Here is a 25,294-nt window from a genome sequence, read left to right on the forward strand (position 1 = left end):
GACCAAACGTTGGCGCTGTGCGTCCACAAAAGGTCGTGCGCCCTCAAGAAGTTCAGACCCAAGATGGGTTGGCCGACGTCCGCCACCACGAACGTCCATGGGAAGGATAACTCGGGGGCAAAGGATACGCGGCAATGCCTAGTGCCGTATGTGGCAATATAGGAGTACCGTTGACAGCTAAGAGGTCGTAGGCCGTGTGTGCATGCGTCCTGTCTTTTACGGTGGGAGGGATGACGCTAACTACAGCTCCTGTGCCGATGAGAAAGTGACCGCCGCTAACCGTATCCTTTACGCGCAACAGGGTGCGAGCGAGAGTGGTTGGGGCGCGGTGTAGGTTGACCGCGAGGGCAAGGAGAGGGTGGCACCGTGACAGGCATGGGCGCGTTGGGCCGTAGGCCTGAGGGAAAGGCCGTCGGCATAGCACGCAGGGAAGCGGGAGACGCTATCGCCTCCCGCTTGCTGCGTTTCCCGTTCCCCGTGTCCATAACTGTTGCTTGAACCAGGTGCATGAAGGGCTGCAGTTTCTAGCCTCGCGTCCAAACGTGGCATGGTAGAAACAGTTCGCGTGACCTTGTGAAGGAGAAGTTGTGGCATGCGTGCCACCTGCTAGCAACAGCTGCTCGAGCAGGCCCTCTACACGCGCTAAGCGTGCGTCCAACGCGTTCGCTGTTGAAGCCCGAGGCGTACTGTCACGCGCGCTAACGTTACTAGGTTCACTGGAATTTGCACCGCACAAAAGATTACTCGCAATGTTGTCCACCATATACACTCAATCACTCGCATTAGAGGGGTTACTAGACACCATCCGTGCAGTGTCACACACTGCTGCAACGTCTTGTCTGCCTTCTTCGAGTAATCCTCTATATTCGTAACGTCGATAGCCGTTAGGGACGCCCTGACGCGAGATGGCCTGTGGTGGTACATGACTAATTCGTCGGACATGGGCTTGCCGGCCGCGCGATTGGGGTCCTGCATACGCGCTAGAAACAGAGGGCCTACCGCCGTCGTAAGTAATATCATACAGTTCCTCCATGGCTAGTTCTTTGGTCCTACCACATGCTTGTGTGAGCGCATGCTTTAGGGCATCGTACACGTTCGTGCTCGGTGGATCGGTTAGGAGTGGAGAAATTTGCGCCGCAATTTGTGATGGAAGGGCCGCAACTTGTATTGGTCGGTAACTTGGGGATCGTTGGGGGGCCAACATGCGTCTATGTGTATGAGCCAGAGGTCTATATCATAAGTGAATGGTGGAAGTTGGACGGCCATTGCGTATGGCAGTGGTGGTCGAACTGTCACGAAACCAAACGGGTTGGGTGCACTCGCGTCAAAACTCCGGGGTTCACCAATGTAACATGAAACGTGTTACTGGGCGAGGTGACGCAGGGAGAGAGTGACACTCGGTTTAAGCTATGTGGTTTATTCTGCTGAAAGAGAACTACATACGCGCATGTTGGCCGACCCGAGTCAGAAAGGATACTAGTATGCTTATAGCCTGACAATTAATGGGCTACATGCAATATTATTATTATTACTATTATTATTATTGCTGTTATTAGATTATCATTATTATTGCTATGACCTGACTCGACCTCACACGACTTAAATAACCTTGGGGCGTACTGAAAGGTAGCATCCCTCTGGTTGGGGCAGAGTTGTAATATGGCCGTAGCCCAAACATATATGTCCTGAAGCTGAAGGCTAGTTGTCCTTACACAATCTCACCAGAGGCTGCTCACCCACATCCCGTGACTATACACATATGCCTCAATATGCTCTTGTGGGGGACTCTGTTCACCACAAAGATATGCAAGTGATAGCAAAGCAAATAGCAAAGGCAAATATTATGCTAGTGCAGAGGTTCTTAACCTTTTTTCTCCAATTCCCCACTTTTTAGTGAGCCAACTCTCCATTTCCCACCACAGCATTGGTCTTTGACAAATTCGATTTTAACCCATACAGTGTTTAGTATGTAAATATACGCTTTGCTTTTTTGTGCCATTTTACAGCCCTTAATTTTTGTTTGCATATTAGATTTTTTACTAACAGTTATCACATGGAAATAAAATACACCAGAAACAAACAAAAAGAAACAAAAACACATCAATTAAAAAAAAAAAAAAACAGTGGTTCTTCTGTCCGACCAGTCATTCCCCACTTGGCAACTCCGCCATTCCCCACAGGTTAAGAACCACTGTGCTAGTGAGAAATGTCTAGTGTGCACCACCTTAAGCAAAACCACGTGGTTGGCCTCATTCTACATTGTAATTTTTTTATATTATTATTATTACTACAATTACTATTGGGCAGCACAGTACCCCAGAGGATACCGTGTAGAGTTTATGAGCAGGTGGTCGTGAATTCGATTCTTGGGGCCATCTACAGGTTATGTTGTGTTAGTTCCTGACAGCCATGTCCAGGCAGAGAGGTGACCCATCTTGCCTTAAAAACCCAGCAGCCTGTTGCAACTGACAGGACTTTGCCCTACCAAGGGTTTCACACTTCCCACTGTGTGGAAGTGGGATGATGAAAATTATTATTATTACTGTTAGTGTTATCATTATTATTATTTGTGGTAATTGTTATTGGGAATCTTAGTGTTTACCTTAGTTCAGGAAACATTCCCTCAGTGTCATTTTCTTCGATTCAGGAGCCTTTCCTGAAACTTTGAACCATGCCTATCATAACTTTAAATAAGATACGATTAAACTCGCGAAACTCGCCTTGCTGTGGATGTGCTGTGTCTTGCGACACTGCTTCTGACCCAGGGCGGTGGGCAGGGTGCAGGGATGACCCGTCATCCAGGAGGTGCTCAGATGAGAGGGAGGGTGGGAGGGGTGTGGAGTGTATGTAGGGATGAAATGGGTGGGAGTGTTTTTATGCCTTTCCCTTTTTGGCTACCTCCCTTGTAAGGGGGAAAAAGCCTTGGTATATGTATGTATGTACGATTAAACTCCCCTCCTCTTCATTTTGTTTATTAAATCTATGTAACTATTTTGGTTTAATAAATCTGGAATTAACTTTGAGAAATTACTTAAAGTAAATATTAACCTGTGGCCTTCTGAGCTCTTTTCGAACTCGAAAGAGTCCCTTGGTATACTGTGTGCACTAATGTTGGAACAGTCATTAGATTACCTTGAGGTCAGGATGAAGAAGGACTTCTTTTTTGGAAACCTCTAACCAAAGGATCACATCTTCGGTTCAGTAAATATAGCACTGGAGAGATCCATGATTTTCTTGAAGGCTAATTGGAATCAAGATCCATGATTTTCTTGAAGGCTAATTGGAATCAAACTAATATTAAGTGCAAGAGTATATATTAAACATATTTTTCACCAGAATATATCTGTTAGGTATACTTAGGTATACCATATTATTTACCTGATGCCTAGCTGGAGATACACCTAATTTCAGATGAATATTTGTTCATCATTACAATATTTTAGGATACAATATTTAGAAAAAAGCAGGTCTCCATTTCTGTTTTACTACAAACTACAATAATTACCAACAACCTGAAAATACAGATTTCTGAACATTTACAAGATTTTAAGACACTAAAAATGCTGGTAAAATAATTTGAGTAGAAAATATTCTTATCACTGAAGAAAACATTTACAATCAATAACTTCATCATACTCGTACGTATAACCTCCTTACCTGTATGGAAACTCATCTTTTCTCTTGTGAATCTTTTGTTCATGCTTTGCTTTATTAAATATGAAATGTTGAAAATCATCTGCAACCACAATATATGGAATTCCAGTCATGTTATGATTAAAAACCACATACACACATAATTCTAAAAAATGTTGCTAAACTTTCTACTTGAGCTGTTGGATATTCATAAAATATTGAATGCAATTCTCAAGCAAGACTTTGAACTTCATAATTTATTAGCCTTATACATTAGGTCCATAAAGAGGGCAATATGTTAACCTCTTTGAATATCTTCATGAACATGTATATTAGGCAAAATCTGCCTTACAATTACATAATATAGAAATCTAATAAATGTTTCTTCAGCAAGAAATATGAACACAGGCTTGACCTGTAGTTACTGAGTGAAATCCAGCAAATAAAGAGAACACACTTTCAATTATCACAGTGATGTACTTTCTTTCATCTTCTGTGCCATTACCTGTAAAGTGAGGTGGGTAAGCATGGGAGAAGGAGCAAGAATCCTCTGATAAAGCCAGGCCACCAAGGTGTTATCTACTCCCTCAATCCCTCCTCCATGCCCTCGTTTTAGTAAATTACCTTTCAGAAGGTGAAGTTACTACCATTCAGTATGCCCTATCCCTTTAGTGCAATGAAGTAAACTGCTTATGTAATCTGCTTTATATAAATACTAAATGTACTACAGTACATAAAAACTTAATGTTTTTGAGATAAGTGTCTGAGAAATGTGATGTGTTATAAGAATGGACAGAGGATCCGAATGGAAAGAAAGCTGATGGACATAACAGAAGTGCTGAGGTGGTTTGGGCATATGGAAACAATAAATGTGGAAAGAATAGCTAAGAGGGTGAAAAAAAAAGAATGGTATTCAGAGGAAGACTAAAATTGAGGTGGAAGGGTGAGGGAGACTTTGGATGTACATGGAATGTCTGTTGAGCAAGAGAACATAAAAGAGTAAACAGAGAGAAACTAATATACAAATACTAAACATCCATTCCCTTTATAATGGGGTGGCCAAGCACACATCCACATTATACACAACTGAAACCCATTCAAGCACCCATCCTCTCTCAGCACCTTAGGGATAAAGGTCACTCTGTCCTCAGTCATACTGGTTGAGTGAAAGGCAATACAATGAGACACAACTGCATTGTAATAATAATAATAATTGTTGCCATGGACCCACAAGTACTGGTAACTGCCCTAGCCTTCCCTCTCCCATAGATCCTTCTGGGAAGAAACTTTGGACTTTTATCTGTGTTGTAGGAGTGTAAGATTATTTCTGTCACCAGCATATCGAAGTAGGAAGGGATCAGTAGTCAGCTGTTAGCTCTCCTTTCGTGAAAAGGTGGAGGAAACACAGTAGATGACACTTGGGCCCAGTTTGGAGACCAAATGTGAGCACCTCAGGGCTGGACCTCCAGATAGAGGTGAAAGGTTGCAGATGGATTTTGAAGGTGGGTGACAGGGAGAAGATTCTTGGATTGCTAAATTCATAGTTCCACTGTACCATCAAAATTTTCAAAACCTGCCAAACCCCTCGTGTACACCAAGAAGTACAGCCCTACTGGGTTGACATTTGGTCTCCAGACGGGACCCAAGACCTCTTACATGGAAGGCTGACAACTGGTGACGGCTTTCCTTCTTAACCCCTTCACTCCGGGCCAAAATCTCACGGGCAGCATTAGCTGCCAGACGTGTGATGTTGCATCATAATACTCGCATTATAAAAAATAAAATCACCGCTGTATTGCTCGTTCTCTCTTTCACTCGTGAATTTTGATAACCGTAGAAAATATGATGAAGCCAGTTTACAGAGTATGGGTGTCACGCAGGTACAACTACAATAAATATAATCAAGACTCTGACATCGGCATCCTCGCGTACCCACTTGCTCCTCATGACGCCTACGAAGGCGTCATCGTATCGAAGGGGTTAACCACTTTCAGCCAGTAACATGATAACAGTCCAATACCAATACAACACAGTTAAAAGTCCATAGTTTTTTCCCAGAGAGATTTGAGGGAGGGCCCTAGGAATATTGTCCGCCACTGTAGGGCTGTGGCTTTTCCACTTAGTGAAACTCAAAGCAACAATTATTATTACTACATCACCTTTACTTGAATGATTTCATTGCAGTTGAGTTTGGTATCTGCATTTCTCTTCATATTTTACAAATAATTAAATGAATATATGAAAGTAGGAGAATAACATTCCAGATAATAATGGTAAAAAGGAATACAAAATGTGATTCAGTTATTTTGAATGGAAATAATGAAAAGCAAAAGAAACATCCTAATAAATGGCTGAAATTTGTTCTGGTAAACAAAAATCTATTAATGCAAGTAAGACCAGAAAATAAAGTAATGCAGATAAAATGAATCAACCCACAGTACAAGGTAATACAGTAATATTAATCTCTTTGCTATGACAACATACGCCTAAGATTTTATTCCAACATCAGAGGATTTTAATCCTTTTCTGTAACATCACTGTTTTGAAAGGGCTAAGAGTCTGAATATAGGTTTTACTCAGTCTAATGAGTGAGAATTTCAATGCAATTATGGAATGCTACCATAGTGCATGAGTTAAATGTTAAGTAGCATATAAGTGTAACATGATATGATTGACTAGCCTCTCATTAAGGGTTTGAAAACTTGTTAATGAAGGGTAACTAGCATATGTGAGTGTTGGAGATTACTATTAACATTCAACCTGCAGTGGCATAGGCTATATCTAAAATTTAGATATTTTTTCAATCATTCATTATCAATCTATTTCACATAACCTTTTGTTAGGAATAGGAAAATTTTCACCTAATGGCAGCTGAATACACAAATGAAGTTGTCTATGGGAGAGTTATGAATTACAGAAGTTAGAAGGCAGGTATACAAAATATAAAACTGGATCATGAAACCTTAAGAAAAAAGTACAATTTATGTTATTGTGAATCACAAAAAACATATCTGATACAATGATGTACTATCACAAATCTACAATGCAAAAATAGGATTATAAAGATGCTTATTATACAAAGATAAAAGGGTAACATTACTTGATATAATATACAATATTACTTCACTGTTACTATACCCTCCTGTAAAAAATACATATTTCAATATAATCATATAAGTACTACTTCCGTACAAACTGGGTTTTGTATTTATGAATACAAAATTTTATTTATTTATTCTTTTTATATATTCCTTTCCCCTTTATAAGGGCTGGCTGTCTCAGAGCACTTACCAACATTCTGTGAGCTACAAAACCATATATTTCTAAAATGTGGTTTTGTAGCTTGCAAAAACTTGTCTACAGGGTCCTTTGCCTAGATTATTTGCACTTGTAATATGCATGGCAAAATTTACCTTGAGTTAATGTATAACTGAACAGCATCACAGATGTCTTAATGCCTCAAATATAACAAATATATGTGAGCAATGATCTAGAACTAGCAACTCTCATTTGTATGAAAGCAAGAAGACACCTCACAAAAGTGTCTTTTTCACTAGATCATGATGCTAAAATTAGAGATACCCAGTGAAGATCACTGGTTCAAAATGCACAGGTGGCAACTGTAGTCAAGTGAGGGATTCAGTAACATTTCTGGTGTTCGCCAGAACTAAAAAAAAATATATATATATATATATATACATACACACACATACATTCAAGTGTTATGAACAAGTAGGAACTAAACATGATGTATACAAAGACTCCCATAAGAAGAGGACTTGGGCAAGATTTTTTTTTTTTTTTCACTTAAACTTAACCCTGACATTTGCCGCTTCTACTTTTGTGGGTTTCCATATTCACATTATTTTAGTACACCTTAAGTGAATTTATTTCATAATGCATTGGCTGTATCACTGTAACTTAAGCCCCAATCACACCAAGCTTATGACTTGTTTCCGACCACCTTTGATTGAAAATCAAGCAATCTGTCGGTGACACAAAACCTATGATTGAAATTAAAAAAGTTAACGTGTTTGATAACATGAAAATCTATGTATTGGGGAATATTCAATGTGTGTTATAATATATCTATCTATCAATCTATCTTATTACCAACTACCAGCAACTTCCATAAAAAAACAACTGGCTGGCGACCACCTGGTCAGTCGTCGGAAACAGGTCATAAGCTTGGTGTGACTGGGCCCTTACATATTCAAGTTCACTTAAACTGTTAGAACCTTACCAAATACAATTTGTATTGAATGATGTTAGCTTTTTACTACTTAGGCTGTTTTGAGGTGTTGAAATTGATTCAGGTGCCTTTCAGTGTTTTTTCTTTGTATATGACATGGGTCCTGAGGACCTAAACTATTTCCAAAAATTCCATATTCTTGGGGGTCAGTGTACCCTAACCTCCACAAATGTTGGGGTTTAGGTGTGGTTCATTGCCAGGGTTCTATGCAGCCAAGTGCAAATAACTCTGGGATATTATACACATGGTGTACATGCTATACTGATAATCAAAGAAAACCAAAACTCCAAGCAGCTAATGTCTAGAAAATAATATGCAAAAGTAGGAATGTTAGTAACTGGTAAACCAAACAGAAACCACAGTAATAATTCATAAATGAGGCCTCACTAACTGCCAGCAAAAAATTGAAGTACACAAACCTTTGATAATCTGGTACATATGTGACTTTGGTCATTCCTATTTATCCAAATTTTGGAGTCGATGCAAAGTCTAGATATATTTTGCAAAATTTTGAACAATGCAAATCAGGAAATTAATCTGTTGCCCCTGATTTTTCACACACAAGACCCATGACTCCTGATTAACTGATAACAGCCACAAAACTGACCCATAAGTCACTCTAGGAAGAAATATTGCATTCTTTTCAGGGTGTGGCTAGGGTGGGGCAGTGTAAAATGAGGTGTTCAATGTCTAAGGATGTATATTTCTGTAGCCAGGCCAACTCTACTTGATGGTGACCTGAATGCAAAGGTGCTAGTAAAGGTCCTGCTTCTCCTGGGAGAGATTTTTCTGTGGGGCTAATGTCTGATGGGAACCATGTTGTGGAAGTATAGTTGAGTGTGGTTCTCAAGCACTATTTGCAGACTGTGATTAATGTTTCCTTCTACAGGCCAAAGCCCATGCTTGTAATTGATTTTATATAAATATACCAAGAGACCCTTTAACCCTTATAAGGTAGGTGGCCCAGTGACTGATATTAGTATGGTTAATATTTATTTTGTTGTTGATATTAGTATGGTTAATGTTTATTTTGTTGTTGATTTTTATTGTCTGATCTTTGAGATGAGGGCTAAAAGTCATGTGTCAAAAGGGAGGCCTAGATTCTTCCCCCTCCCTGTATGGAAGGGTAAGCCAATTAATTCTACTATTGACTGTATACATGCAATTTTATTCCAAGATCAAGGAATTTTAAAGGGAACTGACAACATCAAAAGTGACAAAATTATCACACTCAATACGAATCAGACAAGAAATGACGGTCACAAACTGTCAGGAGTAGATTTAATTTGAAAGTGGGTAGAAACAACGTAGTAAATGAATGGAATAAACTTCCTGCAGAGGCAGTAGAATGTACTAAAGTTTGAAGTTTTGAGATTCATTTAGAACACCTAAGCAATATGCTGTAATGCCTGCCATTTATTATATTATATCTGTTTATTCTTTATCATTTACTCAATTATTATTCATCTGTTTACTTTTTATTATTCATTATAAATCATAATTATTTATCTGCTTATCATTCAGCATTATATATTTTATTTATTTACTTATTTCTTTATTTTATTATATATATATATATATATATATATATATATATATATACATATATATATATATATATATATATATATATATATATATATATATATATATATATATATATATATATATGTTACTTTTTTCACATCCATAGTTATGAACCAAAAGGTCTACCACCAGAATGCTCTTCCTTTGCAATCAGTTCAGCTATGAAATCATCTTAATGCACTACAATTGTGTAAATAAGGAAAGAACAAGAAAATTAAATCACAAAAGCTCCAGAAGACAGCTCCACAACAAACATGATGGGAATGACACAGGCGGTTACCAATGCAGCCTGAACCATTAATTTTAGAATCAATTTGCTGTTATAAACTTTTTTTTCCACTAAATATGCCACCTAATTCAAATTCGATATTGAGACAGTCACCATGCTGATTTATCCCAAATTAGGAGCTACTGAATGCCACATTATCAAAGGCTCAGTGTATATGAGAAAAAGATGACCTGTCAATAACATATTTCAATATTATTTCTGTATCATTTCATTTGCAGAGTATACAGGCCTTAATAAAAGAAAATCCAGCTGTGAAAATTTCACAAATTTGGTTGATAAGTTCTCTTTACAAACCAATTAATTTTTCTAAGAAGTGAGGGGCAGCATATATGCCTGTAACTCCAATAGTTTCCCTATTATTTCAGGTCCAGAGGTTATAAATTATCAAGTTTCCTCCCACCACTTAACCGACAACAATGGGCTACAATTTCATATTAAATCTAACATTTTCCTTATATCTTTCCTCCATAGTTGTCTTGAAGTTCAGTGCCTCAAAGTTTCCATACATCCAATATTGTTTACTTATACTAAAGTTATTTTCTCACCATTATTTGGCTCTGCAATTGTAAAAGTATTGTGATTAACCCAATAAAATTGGTGTATATCACCCTCACAACTTATTTACCTTTATATTTTCTATATTCTTGAGGTGCTAAAATGGGAGATACAATGAATGGGTTTTAGATGGGTGTATTTACCTAGTTGTATTATACGGGAAGGGGAGCTATGCTCATGGTGACCCATTTTTGTATCTCGCAAGATCAAATTTGTTCTTAAATTCTTGTATTGTGTTTGTACACACTATTTCTTCATCCAATTTGTTCCATATATCTATCAATCTGTGTGGGAAGCTGTTCTTTTTCAGGTCTCTCCTGTAGTTATCCTTTTTGAGTTTCATTACATGTCCCCTTGTTTTTCCTCTGTCCTGCTTTAACAAGTCCTCTCTATCAAGGCATTCTTTTTCTTTCATAATTTTGTAGATGGTTAGTAGGTTCCCTCGTTCTCTTCTGTGTTCCAGGGTTGGCAATTTTAGTTTGCCCAGTCTTTATACATATGTTTGGTTTGAAAGTGTTGGGGCCATCTTTGTCATTGCTCTTTGTATACTAATTTTCTTGTATTCTTTTTTGTACTGGGTGATCATATCAGTGCTGCATATTCTAGTTTTGGCCTTATCAGTGTTTGTAATATCTTCTTAATCATTTCCTTATCCAGGTATTTAAAGGCCACCTTTATTGATCTCAATAAATTGTATGTTTCTCCGACTATTTTATTTATATGTTTATCTGGCGACATGTCTTTGGTGATGATTACTCCTAGGTCCCTTTCAGAATTTATTTTCTTTACTTCTTTTCCATCAATTTTATACTGTCTTGATATTCTCTTCTTGCTTTTTCCAAATTCAATTATACTGCACTTCTTCATATTGAATTCTACCTCCCATCTCTTGCTCCACTCTGAGACTTTGTCCAGATCACTCTGCAATGAGTTACAGTCTATTTCAGAGTTTATTCTCTTTAATAATTTTGCATCATCCACAAAGCAGTTCATGTACCTTTCAATGCCTTCGTCCATGTCATTTACATATATAGCAAACATTATTGGAGTTAGTTCTGACCCCTGTGGGACGCCACTACCCATTTCTTCCCATTTTGAATATTTGTCTCTGAGCACCACTCTCATTTTTCTTCCATGTAGGAAGTCCTCCATCCAATTCAATAGTTTTCCATGTATGCCTCCTATTGTTTCCAGTTTATATAGTGATTTTCTGTGTGATACCTTATCAAATGCCTTTTGTAAGTCCAGGAAGGCACAGTCTGCCCAGCCATTCCTTTCTTGCAATATATGTCAATCTTAAATGGGATAGTAGAAATACAAGAAGACACGGAAAGAAAATCAAGACAGTTATAGAAGAGTTCTGAAAAAGAAAAGCTTTCCCCACAGGGTAATAGACGTTTGGAACAAGTTAGATGAGAAAGTGGTGTGTGCAAAAACAATACATGAATTTAAAAACAGTCTAGATCAAACAAGATATGAAGATGGGACACCACAAGCATAGCTCCCCTGCCCGTAAAATACAACTAAGTAAATACACACACACTCCCTCTTGTTGAAGGGGAACCATGCCAACTTGTAGCATCAGAGAGAGCTTTTCAAGCTGTTCAAGTAAGAGCACAGCTCAAACTTGGGATCTCAAATATGGGACCTTAAAACACTAAGTATTACACCAGTAAAACCTACATTTGTGTGTGTGTGTGTGTGTGTGTGTGTGTGTGAGACAGAGAGATAGAGAGGTGTTAGAGAGTTAAGCTGAAAATCCATATAATACTGTATATGTCAGCTGGAAATCCTACATTTTTCTTGTAGTAGCTTGACTATTGTTGGTCTGATCAATAGCTTGATGTATACATGTCCATAATTTGGTAGATGATGCCAGTTGTTCAATGAAGGTCCATGCAAAAACATCCTGGTTTATCCAACTTGCCACTGTTGAAGAGAAACAGGACTAATCAGACTTGGATAAAATGAATATTGGACAATTAAAAGTAATGATAAATCCAAATAGTGGTGAAAAACAACTTACTGTAGTACTTTTATTTTCTTGATATAAACTTATGCATAATAATGAAAGAGCCCAAGGCGAACTTGAATCTGTTAGTGAAGGAAGGCTAAACAACATACATACATATATATACCAAAAGCTTTTTTCCCCCTTATACGGGAGGAAGCCAAAAAAGAAAGGCATAAAAACCACTCCCACCCATTCCATCCCTATCACACTCCCCTCCCCTCCACCCTCTTCCCTCCCTCTTATCTTGGCACCTCCTGGATGATGGGTCATCCCTGCATCTTGTCCACTGCCCTGGGTCAGAAGCAGTGTCACAAGACACAGCACATCCATAGCAAGGCCGCTTCATTAAATCTGCAACCCTCCCCCCTTCGTCCCTTCATGCAGAAAGGGAGATGGGGAGAAATCCCTTCAGGCTGTGTCAAATATTTCCCACACATACTACCTCACCCCACATCCCCCACCCACTCCACCTCATGCATCACATCATAAATATACAACCATTCTCCACTTATCCCTGTCTTCTGTCCTCTCCCGTCCTTCCTCAACAGACATTCCCCTCTTCCCCAAAGCCCCTTTTACCCCATCCATCCATCTCATCCTAGGTCACCCCCTCATGTTCACTCATTCCACATCTGCTTTCCACACTTCTTTTACTAGTATTTCTTCACTCACTCTTTCCATGTGTCCAAACCATCTCAATACACTTTCATCCACCCTATCTCCCAACTCCCTTTCCACCCGTTCTCCTCCTCACCTCCTCATTTCTCACTCTATCTAGCCTAGTAACCCCTATCATACTTCTCAGACACCTCATCTCAAACACATTCAAACTCCTTCTCTCATCCTCTTTTATGTTCCATGTTTCTGCCCCAAACAGTGCTGTCAGCACTATCACTCCTTCATACAATCTCCTCTTAGCATCCATTCCCAAATGTCTATTTCTCATTACACTTTTTAATCCACCAAGGCATTTACTCACTTCTCTCAATCTACATTCTACCTCCACTCCTCCCTTTCCCACCACATTCGCACCCAAGTATCTAAAACTATCCACTTCCTCCAGTCTCTCTCCCTTAATACTCACTTCCAGTCTGCTGCCACTCTCACCCCTTGTACATCTCATCACCTTACTTTTACCCACATTTATCTTCAACTTATACATATATACAATATACCTCTGTGCTTAGCTTTTGTAGATTATGAGAAGGTCTTTGACTCTGTAGAACAAATAGCACTATTAAACTCGCTATGCAAACAGGGTACAAACGAACAGATTGTAAGAGTTTTAGAAAAGATTTATGCAAAAGGTACCGCTATAATTCAACTACATAAAGATACAGCAAAGATAAAGATTGAGGTAATACAATTTCACCCAAATTATTCACAGCTTGTTTGGAAGATATTTTCAGAAGAGTTGGGAAAAGAAAGGTTTGAAGAATAATGGTGAATATTTGAACCACCTAAGATTTGCAGATGACATTATTCTTATTTCAGAAAGAGCAGAAGACTTGCAAAATATGCTGAGCAATCTAAACAAAGAAAGTCTCAAAGTAGGTTTAAAAATGAATAAGAGTAAAACCAAAGTAATATTCAACACAGAAGCTCAAAGTAAAGAGATTGTAATTGATGGTGAGGATTTAACAAATTAACACTTGTTACCCAAAGAATTGATAAACTGGAAGAACTAAAGAAGGAGAATCAAAACCTAACTAAAGAAATAGAAGAATTAAAAAGACAGTTAAAAGAAGTAAAAGGGGAGAATGAGGAATTAAAGAATAATAATAAAGAGAATAAAGAGTCCATAGCAAAAGAAGCACAGGGTTGGAGAAAAATCCAAGAACAACAAAATTGTATTTAGAGATAAAGTGACACAACAGATGAAAGAACAAACTAAAGACAGTTATTAAAATGATGAGAGAGGAGAATATAGTAAGAGACTTAGTGGACAAAAAGAAATATATAATTATATTAGGGATGGATGAGAAGCATAATCCAAATAGGACTTCATCAGTAAAAGAGAAGGAAAAGGTAAACAATATATTAGAAGTAGTTCAAGAGGATGAACAAGAAACAGGGAAAGAAATTGAAGAAATATATAGACTAGAGAAATACAATACACATAAGACCAGGGATGGAAATCCTTGATAGGGATGATCTACTTAAATGGGACAGAAGAAATACAAGGGGACACAAGAAGAAACTTAAGAAGGACAGTTACAGAAGAGATCTGAAAAAGAATAGCTTTCCACATAGAGTGATAGATACATGGAATAAATTGAAAGAGAAAACAGTGAGTGCTAAAACTATACATGACTTTAAGAAAGAACTGGATGCGGAAAGATACAACTGCAGGTCCCTACAAGCATAGCTCTTCTCCCACAAAATACAACTAGGTAAATACACACACACACACATATATATATATATATATATATGAGAGAGAGAGAGAGAGAGAGAGAGAGAAAGAGAGGGAGGGGAGAGAGGGAAAGAGAGAGAGAGAACACTCACCCTAAGTCCTTCTCCCTGCTGCTCTCCTCCAGCCATAGCTTGTTTTCGCTCAAGCTCCTCCATCCGTTTTTGCTTCTGCTTTAACCCTTCTGGATCCCTTACACCTCGACCTTCCTGTTCCTTCAACCTTTTTTCAGCAGCTTCTGCCATTTGACGGCGGCGAGCTTCCTGTAACAGTGTTCTTCAATTATTATTGACTATTTACCATTCTTTAATACAAGTTGTTGTTGTTCTCTAGACTGTCTGGCTGAACAATCCTGTCTCCCATAGGAACACCATGGATGGAAATTGTTTTCCATCAAATCTCTTATAGAGTATATATTGTGTGGTTGGCATGCATGATTGTGTATAATGCAGTCTTTCATAATGTGCTTTATAGTATGGGGTGAAGTGTTACATCATGGACAGTTATATGTGATACGGTCATCCAGCCTCTTCTGGTAATTTAGATGGGCATGATGGTGGCTGCACCACAGCCTGGCCAGGTGGACTCGCATCTTTTCAAGGGAGAGAGGATTCAGAGGGATTTATATCAAGGGGTTTGGCATGCAGCAATGTGTTGTCTTTCAGTTTGTTGATAGAGCAGTGAGCGATATGATTATGGGTATGTTTCTGGAGGCTAGTGTCTGGTGGTTATGGGGGAAGAGAAGAGTATTTGTGGGTGATGAAGGTATCTGGGTGTTATCTGCAATACCTCCCACAGTGCCTTCCTGTCTACCCTGTCATAAGCCTTTTCCAAATCCATAAAAGCCCAAAATACATCCTTACCTTTTCCTATAGCTTTCTCACATATCTGTCTAACCATAAAAATCTGATCTGTTCCTCACCAATTACTCCCTCTGTTCCTCTCCTAATCCTCTCAATCAAGACCCTCCCATAAGCTTTCCCACCTACAGTCAACAAGCTGATCCCTCTGAAACTACTACATTCACATTTGTTCCCCTTTCCCTTGTAAAGTGGAACTATACAGGCACTCCTCCAGTCCTCCGGCACTCTACCCTCTCTTAAACATTAAATAACCTCACCAGCCAGTCCATCACACAACTGTATCTCCTTTTTTCAGTCATTCTGCATGACATCCATCCAACCCAAGTGCCTCACCTGCTCTCATCATCTTAATGGCTGCTTTCACTCCATCTTTCCCTATTTCTTCTCCATTTTCCTCACTCATCACTCTCATTTTCTTAGCACTACCCACTGCAACTACTTTTCCCTCCCTATCCTCCTTCACATTTAGCATTCCCTAAAATACTTTGCCCACCTTCCTCTCACTACCTTCTCTTCCATTATCATCTCTCCATCTGCACTTTTTACCTTTTCTTCTCTACTTGATTCGCCTCTTCCTCTTTTAATTTCTTTCCAAGAAATAAGAAATAAGATTTAATATTATTTGGGTTGAATCAATTCAAATAAATTTATGCAGCCTGAAAGGATTTCTCCCCTGTCTTCTCTTTTTCTGCATATGGGGATGTTACTGGTTTATAGTAGTAGGAAGGAGGTAGTCACCAGTTGTCAGCCCTCAAAGTTGATAGAGAAGTACTGGTGCCAGTGCATCTCTAGATGGAGGTGAGAGTGGGTTTTGAAGTTGAGTAGCAGTGATTCTCACTGATATCTGTCTTATAAGACCACTATATGTAGGTATCTATCACTGGAGCCTTCTTACAAGACATTGGAGTATAAGCAAGTCACAGGGTGTGGAAGATGAATGAAAGGCATTACAATTATCCAAAGCAGTTTTGAGCAAAAGTGTCAGTGAAGATTTAACTTTTTCAGAAGAATGCCATGAAAGTGGAAGAATGTATATAGGCACAAAAATAATTAGACCTATTCTTGATCAGATACAAGAAATATGTTAATTAAAATAATGTATTAAATTTTCTTGTTAACATATGAATGTTTAATATATCATATAAAAGATTTTACATGATAATAACTTTCCTTGAGTTCCACTACCTGGAAACCCACAGCCACAGTAGCCAGCAACATTCCTCAGGCACTCCCATAGCTCTTTTTAGGAAGAAAAGTTAGACTGTTACTTGTATTGTGTTAGTACAGCTCTTTTACATCAATAGCAATCAGGAGGAGGAAGAGGGAGAGATGATGATGATGATGATGATGATGATGAGGAGGAGGAGGAGGAGGGTGAGGAGGAGGAGGAAGAAGAGGAGGAGTGCAGTTACCAGTTGTCTGTCAGTCCTTATGTGAAAAAGTAGAGAAAAATAATCAAAGTTGATAGACGTTGGCCTTCGACTACATAGATGAGGAGATGGTTAAAAAAATAGTGGTTACACTGATAAGACCTAAACTAGAATATGCCGCAACATTGTGGGCACCCAGCACAAAGAACATAAGAAAATTAGAACGAATACAAAGAGCAGCAACAAAAATGGCACCTACACTGGCAAATCTGACATATGAACAAAGATTGGAGAAACTAATCTGTCAACACTGGAACAGAGAAGAGAAAGAGGTGATTTACTGACCATTTACAGAAATATGAAAGGGATGGAAATCCTCAATAGAGATGACTTATCAAAGAGGGACAGAAGAGAAACAAGAGGACATGAAAAGAAACTAAAGAAGGACACTTATAGAAGAGACCTGAAAAAGACTAGCTTCCCACATAGAGTGATTGATGTCTGGAACAAACTGATTGGAGAAACAGTGAATGCCAAACTATACACTATTTTAAGAATAAACTTGATATGGAGAGATACGAAAACGGGTCACTATGAACATAGCTCTCATCCTGTAAAATACAACTAGGTAAATACAACAATCTGATCACTACACAAACCTTTTGAAGGTCAGACCACCAAACTCAATACTTCACCAACATTCCCCAGACATAAGCCCCACATACTGGTAAGTACCATATCAGCATGCTATTCAGGACACCATCCAGTAATGAAACAGTACCAACACAAAATAGGTCTGAACACAGATTCAAACTAACCCAGATGTAACAACCACACAGAGAACACAGAACACCACATACTACAATGCCCCACACTAGCAATCCCTAGACAACACAATATATCTTCCCTGAGTGACCTGTGGACCTTGCTGAAGATCTTCTGCAAGAAGGACCAGGGGCAATGGACTGATTGAAATATATTTTTACATTGTGTGGTGCAAGTGATAGGTTGTTGTGGATGTTTGAGTAGTATGCTGTTTGTGTAGCTTTTTTCAAGTGGTTATGCTTGTGTGATGTAACGAGATGGGAGAAAAGGATAGGTACACTGAAGTGTGTACCTACCATTTTCAAGTGGTGTTCTGTGGGGAAGATTCTGGTCTGTGCACTGGTGTTCTATTGGGGTGGTTTGATGCAGCTTATTATTTTCAATGCTTTATTTTGTATATTTTGTTTTTCTGACTGTTAGGAATCATGCAGTGGAAGCATAGTCAAGTGTGGTTCTGAAGAATTGTTTATAAACTGTGATTAGAATTTCCTTCTGCTGTCCAAACTATGTACTTGTGAATGACTTCAATATCTATTTTTTTTTCTTTGCTAATTTTCATTATCAGATCTCTGACATGTTGTATTTATCTAATTGTATTTACCTAGTTGTATTATACGGGAAGGAAGCTATGCTCGTGGTGACCCGTCTTTGTATCTTTCAGCATCAAGGTTTTTCTTAAAATCTTGAAAAGTGTTTACACACACTGTTTCCCTACCTAATTTATTCCAGGTATCCATCACTCTATGTGGCAAGCTATATATTTTTTTCCCAGATCTCTTCTATAGTTATCCTTTTTGAGTTTCTTTTCATGTCCTCTCGTTTTTCAATCGTTCCATTTTAATAAACCATCTCTAGGATTTCCATTCCTTTCATGATTCCATCGTCAGTAGATCTCCTCTTTCTCTTCTTTGTTTCAGAGTTGGTAGTTCCAATTTGGACAATCTTTGTTCGTATGTTAATTTGGAGAGAGTTGGTGCCTACTTTGTCATTGCTCTTTGTATTCTTTCTAATTTCTTTATATTCTTTTTAGTACTGGGTGTCCAGTGTTGCTGTGTACTCCAGTTTTGTTCTTAGTGTAACTAATATTTTTTTAATCATTTCCTCATCCAACTAGTCAAATGCCACTTTCATTGATCTTAATAGGTTGAAGATTTCTCAGACTGTTTTATTGATATGTTTGTCTGGTGTCATGTCTTTGCTGATTATTACCCCAAGGTCTCTTTCCAAGTTCACGTTTTTTACTTTTTCTTCACCAATTTTATAATTTTTTTATATTCTGTTTTTATTTTTTCCAAACTCCATTATACTACATTTCTTGATATTGAAGTTCATTTCCCACTTTTGAGTCCATTTCCAGATTTTGTCCAGGTCTAACTGTAATGATTCACAATCCTCCTCTGTTCTTACTTTCTGTAGTATTTTTGCGTCATCTGTGAAGAAATTCATATAACACTCTACTCCTTCATCCATGTCATTTATATATATGGCAAACATGATTGGGGCCAGTGAACCTTGCAGGACACCGCTTATCATTTCTTCCCATTTTGAGTATTTATCTCTAATTACTACCCTCACTTTTCTCCCAGTCAGGAAGTCTTCCATCCATTCTGATAATTTTCCTCTGATGCCACCTATTGATTCTATTTTTTTTTACTAGTTTCTTGTGTGGTACCTTATCAAATGGTTTTTGTAGGTCTAGATAGGCACAGTCTGCCCATCCATTCCTCTCTTGTATTATTTCTATTAGTCTTGAATAGAAGCAGATCAGGTTTGTTGTACATGATCTTCCTTGTCTAAATCCAAATTTATTTGGATTCAGTATAGTTTTTTCTTCCAAATGTTTAACCCATCTACTTTTGATAACTTTTTCACATATTTTTGCTACTGTGCTTGTTAGGGAGACCAGTCTGTAGTTGGTTGGATTTTCCTTGTTTCCTCCTTTATATATTGGTACAATATTTGCATTTTCCAGTCCTGTGGCACCTTTCCTTCTTTGAGGGAGGATTTGGTTATATTGTATATTTTATCTGTTAACTCCTCTATGCATTCTTTCAGTATCCAATTTGCAATTCCATCTGGACCATGCATTTTTTTTTTTTTTTAATGAAGGCCACATGAGTATGAAAAGATAAAGTTGAAAGTGAGTCTTAGATTTAGAGTTAGAAAAGAATTTTGGTATTTCATCAATGATAACCAGTGCTTCTATCCAAGGAGGAATAGTAGAAGTTAAAAATTATCAGCATTTATTTTTGAGGGAGATTAGCCACCAATCATAAAAGAATACATGACTGGTCCATATTGGTGTCATTAAAATCCCTGAAATATTAACTGCATAAAATCCATGCTGTCAATATTCCATACAAGGTGGGTTAGAAAAGGTGTACATTATTTAACTTTCCATGCCTGAAATGATAACTTAAGAAAAAATATAATAATTTTATAGGAAAAAAGATTGACAAGTCTGTTAACCATGGTAATATCATATAGGGTTAGATATAGTATTAAACCATTACACATTATAATAACCTTAGCTATTGTAGGGTAAAATCATATAACAGCCATTCTATGCTGAGAAACACTATAGCAGATGACCCAGAATGTAAATATATCAATGAAGATATATACAATTGTTGCTATACCACTTTCTACTAAGGTAGTGTGACAGGCTCCACGACCTGGATTACTATGAGTATCTATAGGATTATTATGATGTGAACATGGAATATTGCTTTCTGCAGCTTACCGGGTCTGAAGCAGCATCCATGGTGCTATACTCCCCTGAAGGTCCACCAAAACAGGATGAACAAATTCCCATTTTCTGCCCAACAGAAAAAAAAAAGTTACTCAGTTCTACTCAGCAATAATATCAATGTTTATTTTTGAAGAGCTATCTGTAATAATCTAAATACTAATATCATAATACCTAAAATTGATTAAATGATTGGTCTGATTCAACTACTGGAGGAATGTAAATTTTTTATTGTTATACCTAGTAAGGCTCAGAGTTCCTCATCATACTCTATTTTTTTACATTAATGACTTTCACTTCTCAGAGACAGGGATGACCTGTCATCCACCAGGAGCAAAATGAGAGGGAGGAAAGGGTGGTAAATGGAAATGGCCCTTGGTACATAGGTACATAGATAGACTTTCACTTATAAGTACTAATTGTGCACATGTGTAGGATGAGGAAGATAGGTGGGAATTAACTAAAGGCAGCGAATAGTGAAATGAAGTAATAGAAATGATGGCAGAAAAGAAGTGTGCATATGAGGAATGTCTGCAAAGAAACAAGGAAGCATACAAATGTTATAAGAAGGTGGGAGTGAAACACAAGGTGAGGAAGGTCAAGGGAAGAACTGATGTGAGATGGGGTAAATGTTTGACTGAGAATTTTTAAGGTAATGAAAGGATGATCTGGAAACAAGTGAAGAGAATGTGAAGAGGAAGTCAGGTAGACAGGAGAGGGTAAAGGGAGCAGATGGACAGTTGTTAATACAAGTGAAAACTGTAAGAGGAAGAATAGTCACCCAGTACCCAAAAGAATATGAGGAAAATTGATAAAATCCAAAGAGCAACTATGAAGATGGCCCCCAAACTTTCAGAGCTATCACTATTCAGGCTACCTCCCTTGTAAGGGGGAAGAAGCCTTGGTATATGCATGTAAAATAAAAAGTGCAGTGAGGCAAAGTACAGAAGAGATAAAGCCTGGAAAAGATAGAAAAAAAAAAAAAAAGGAAAATATACACCAAACTATGAAATGAATATGTAAAAATACATAGAGAAAAAAAAGATATTATGAAAAGGACATAATAGACAAATGTAAAGATAAATCCAAATTATTTCATAGATAAGTAAACGGAGCTAAAAAATAAACAGGAAATACTTAAATTACGTCAAGGTAACAGAGAATACACAGAAGATATAGAAATGGCAGATATTATGAACAAACATTTCAAATCTGTATTCACCAAAGAGGAAAAAAATCTACAAAACTGTGATCAAAGAATTGAAGTAAGATTTCCTTCAATGAAGAAATTAAATATTACTCAGAATGAAATAAGGAATCAAATATTAAAGCTTGATGTTAACAAGTCACATGGCCCAGACGGAGTTGCAAACTGGATACTAAAGGAATGTATAGACGAACTAACAGGAAAAATATACAAAATAATTGAATGTTCACTCAAAGAAGGAAAACTACCAGGAGACTGGAAAAATGCCAATATAGTGCCAATATATAAAGGGGGAAATAAGGAAGACCCAACAAATTATAGACCGGTGTCCCTATCTATGCAGGTAATGAAGCCAGTCATGATGTGCGTTGCTCCAAGAGTAAGGTGTTGCTCCATCAAAAGTGTAAGTATATCTTGCCATATCTTGCTCTTCCGTAGTTTGCCTCCGAAAACATATCTGCAGTTTACACAATAAAGTAGAGCCAACACGCAACAGTGTTTTTGTCAGCCTCACACCCGCTCGTGCTACAAACTAACATATTATCACAATTTCATACGTCTGGCTGGCATGCCTTTCCATGCTGGGCTCCTCATCAGAGCCTCATCTGCCTGATTGGTGGCCCTACCTAATAAGAATACTAGGTGAGAATACCTGTATACTAAAACAGGAATCCTCCACATATAGAACACCTTGTCCTCTTGTTCTTAATTCTTGGCTCTCAATAATGTCCTCACAAACTTTGGTAAACTTTTAGTTGTGCACATCTACATGATATAGCAATAGAAAATTAATTATTAATTTTGTAAATTATAATAGATCAATGTAATATGCAATTTTCTTGGTAGAAATCAATACCAAGAAAGTTGCTAAAACTTATTTTCTAACAAACAAAGTCACAGCAGTTGAATAATATGCCATGTTTGTTTTGATAAGTGCTGAGGTCAAAGAAATAAAAGGATAATAAATTAATCTATTCTAACCTAACCTACCTTACCTAACTAACCTATGTAATGTAACTGATGTTTAGTAATTCGGTACTTCAAATTCCAAAGATCACCCGGGTTGTCACTGTCATCACAGATGTTGATGACCTGATTATTATTGTACCTCAGGCAATTAACAGACAATGGCAGAACTGTGTTCTCTCATAAAGTCAAAGGAAGCCCTATTGTCTTTGTAACAGCACTTATTAACATCACCTAGAGTTGGAGAACACCTGGTCTAGAACGTGAAAGCCATCATCTGATAGTGACTGGACTGGCATGGTTTACTTGGTTTACTTGGAGAAGTTCCGAGGTCAATCCTCACAGCTGTAGTGATCTACAGCTACTGGCAGTCCTACTTTCCCTACTCACAAGGGTCAGTTGGTCTGTTATTGTGGTTGATGACAACCTACTGATGGCGGTGTAGCCTAGCACTGGGGGCTTGTCTGGCACCTTCACTAGAAACCTTAACTATCCAGTACATGCTTGAAGCTGTCCACCAAGCAGTTGGTTCTCTCTCTCACTTCTTTTGGGAGAGCATTGAAATTTTTTGGACCCTCATGACCTAAGCTGGATGCCAGTAAGGTCTTAACCCTCTCTGTGGAGTGTGTCTGGACCTTATCCTAGCGGATCCATTTGTTAGTAAATTTGCTCATAGCAAGTTTTTTCTAATTTTTTATTTCTGTCAAGAAAATCGCATATTATGTTCATGTATTATAATTTAAAAAAATTATATTTAACTTTCTAATGCTATATAGTATATTTTTATATAGTATACTTTATAATATTATATCGTGTAGGTGTGCACAACTAAAATACCCAAACTTGTCATGTGTCTGACTCTGATCTTGAAAAATTCATTAAGTTTCCAAGTGATCTTTCATAAATAAGGGTGGGAAGATAAGCCTAGTAGCCATACGATGATTATCCTCTATAATTTCTATAACTTTGCTTTGATCTTTAAACCTGTAATTTTCATGTTCAACATCATAAACATGTTTAAGTAGGTCAAACACCACCAGAGGCGCCACCGTCGATGACGAGCACAATAGCGCGTCATTTTATGCGCACGCCATGCAAACAGCCAAATTTACATACTGCAGGAAATTTCATTCACACAAATGTTATGCGAGTGTATTTACTATGATCGTAGTAAATTTCAAACAATTAAATCATCAGTCACATGTTGGTGCACAAAAACATATGATAAATATGGCGGCTTGCATTCAGCAGTAAATCGAAAATTGGTTTATGTTTCAGCGTAAAAAATTAGCTAATTAATTCAGTGTTTTGGCAACTGACCAAAATAAACGAAAACTACTAGTCTCGTGGATTATTCTAATACCAAAATAAAGGCAGCGTGTTACGGTAGAGCTGAGAAATCGGTGGTCTTAATTAGTTTTTTTCTATCGGGTCGGATTATCGGATAACAACAACATCAACATCCATCCCGCCATCTTATCTATCACTGGTGGTATGGATCAAACTTCACTCTATTAAGTTTCTTACTATTATGTTATTAGTGTAATAGACTTATAGTTGAATTATTTGAACTATTTTCCTTAAAATGTGTGATTTTCATGTAATTTGATCAAAGAGAAGTTACGTTTTTATCCTCCGTAATATTACGGACCACAGCTACGATTCGTCCTGCACGCTATCTATGATCACTGGTGGTATGGATCAAACTACACTATTTTGTTGCTATTGTGTTATTAGTGTAATAGATTGCATATAGTTGAATTATTCAAACTATTTTGAATTTCTTTAAAATCATTTAAAAGAAAATAGTTTGAATAATACCGTCAAATTACATGAAAATCATACATTTTAAAAATGTGTGATTTTCATGTAATTTGACGGTATTCGTAGCTGTGGTGGGTAATTTTGCAGAGGATAAAAACATAATTCTTTGATCAAATTACTTGGAAATCACACATCTTAAAGAAAATAGGTCAAATAATGCAACTATAAGCTAAATTTTTTATATAAAATTGTGCCTGTCAGTAAAAACCGTCATTTAATTCCATTCAAAATGCAATATCTCGAGAACTATGACAGCTAGATGGATAATTCAAATTGCATTGTACTCATAGCAACCTTTTGCATCCCATGAGAACTACTTCAGCTCAAATATCAGGAATTTCATTTTCATGTTGACCTAGCTAACATGTTGCCATACAATAATAATTTAATACATGTATTAGGGAACCCATGACATTTAAAAACTAAATAAATACTTGCACGTAAGGGAACTAAATACTTCAGTTTCTTCCTAAGAGAAAAAAATATGGTGAACCACAACTGTACCTTGATTCTATGCTTCTGCAAAAAATATAAATATATATTTCTTTTACAACTTAGTCCTGAACTTTTGTTTACAAGAAAACCTCAGCTGATATAGACGACACTACGACATTTACAAAATACAAGGTTATACTATTAGAGCTCATAAAATATCGTAATTGATTGCTTATGTCTCACTAAAAGTATTTAATAGCTTTTACTTCACACTCTTTAGTCTGTGGTACTTATTGCTTATAAATAGAATGT

At 37.4% G+C, this 25,294-nt stretch overlaps 1 protein-coding gene across 2 annotated transcripts; it reads right to left on the reverse strand.

Moving 5' to 3' along the window:
• Positions 1-3,297: 3,297 nt before the first annotated feature.
• Positions 3,298-25,246, reverse strand: LOC143024088 (small VCP/p97-interacting protein-like). Of its 2 annotated transcripts, none has more exons than XM_076182835.1 (4): positions 25,052-25,246; positions 20,545-20,619; positions 14,839-15,019; positions 3,298-12,245 (listed from the first exon to the last, which is right to left on the reverse strand). In XM_076182835.1, exons 2-4 carry the CDS (start codon positions 20,559-20,561, stop codon positions 12,231-12,233), a joined length of 213 nt encoding a protein of 70 aa, XP_076038950.1. In that variant the 5' UTR covers positions 20,562-20,619; positions 25,052-25,246; the 3' UTR covers positions 3,298-12,230. The 2 variants fall into 2 exon arrangements, with proteins under 2 accessions (XP_076038950.1, XP_076038949.1); XM_076182834.1 differs by having other exon boundaries at positions 3,471-12,245; positions 14,839-15,006; positions 25,052-25,223.
• Between the last annotated feature and the right edge of the window lie 48 nt (positions 25,247-25,294).

Source organism: Oratosquilla oratoria, unplaced genomic scaffold, assembly GCF_046742065.1.
Source record: "Oratosquilla oratoria isolate Oo_2021 unplaced genomic scaffold, ASM4674206v1 SCAFFOLD89, whole genome shotgun sequence".
NCBI lineage: Eukaryota > Metazoa > Arthropoda > Malacostraca > Stomatopoda > Squillidae > Oratosquilla > Oratosquilla oratoria.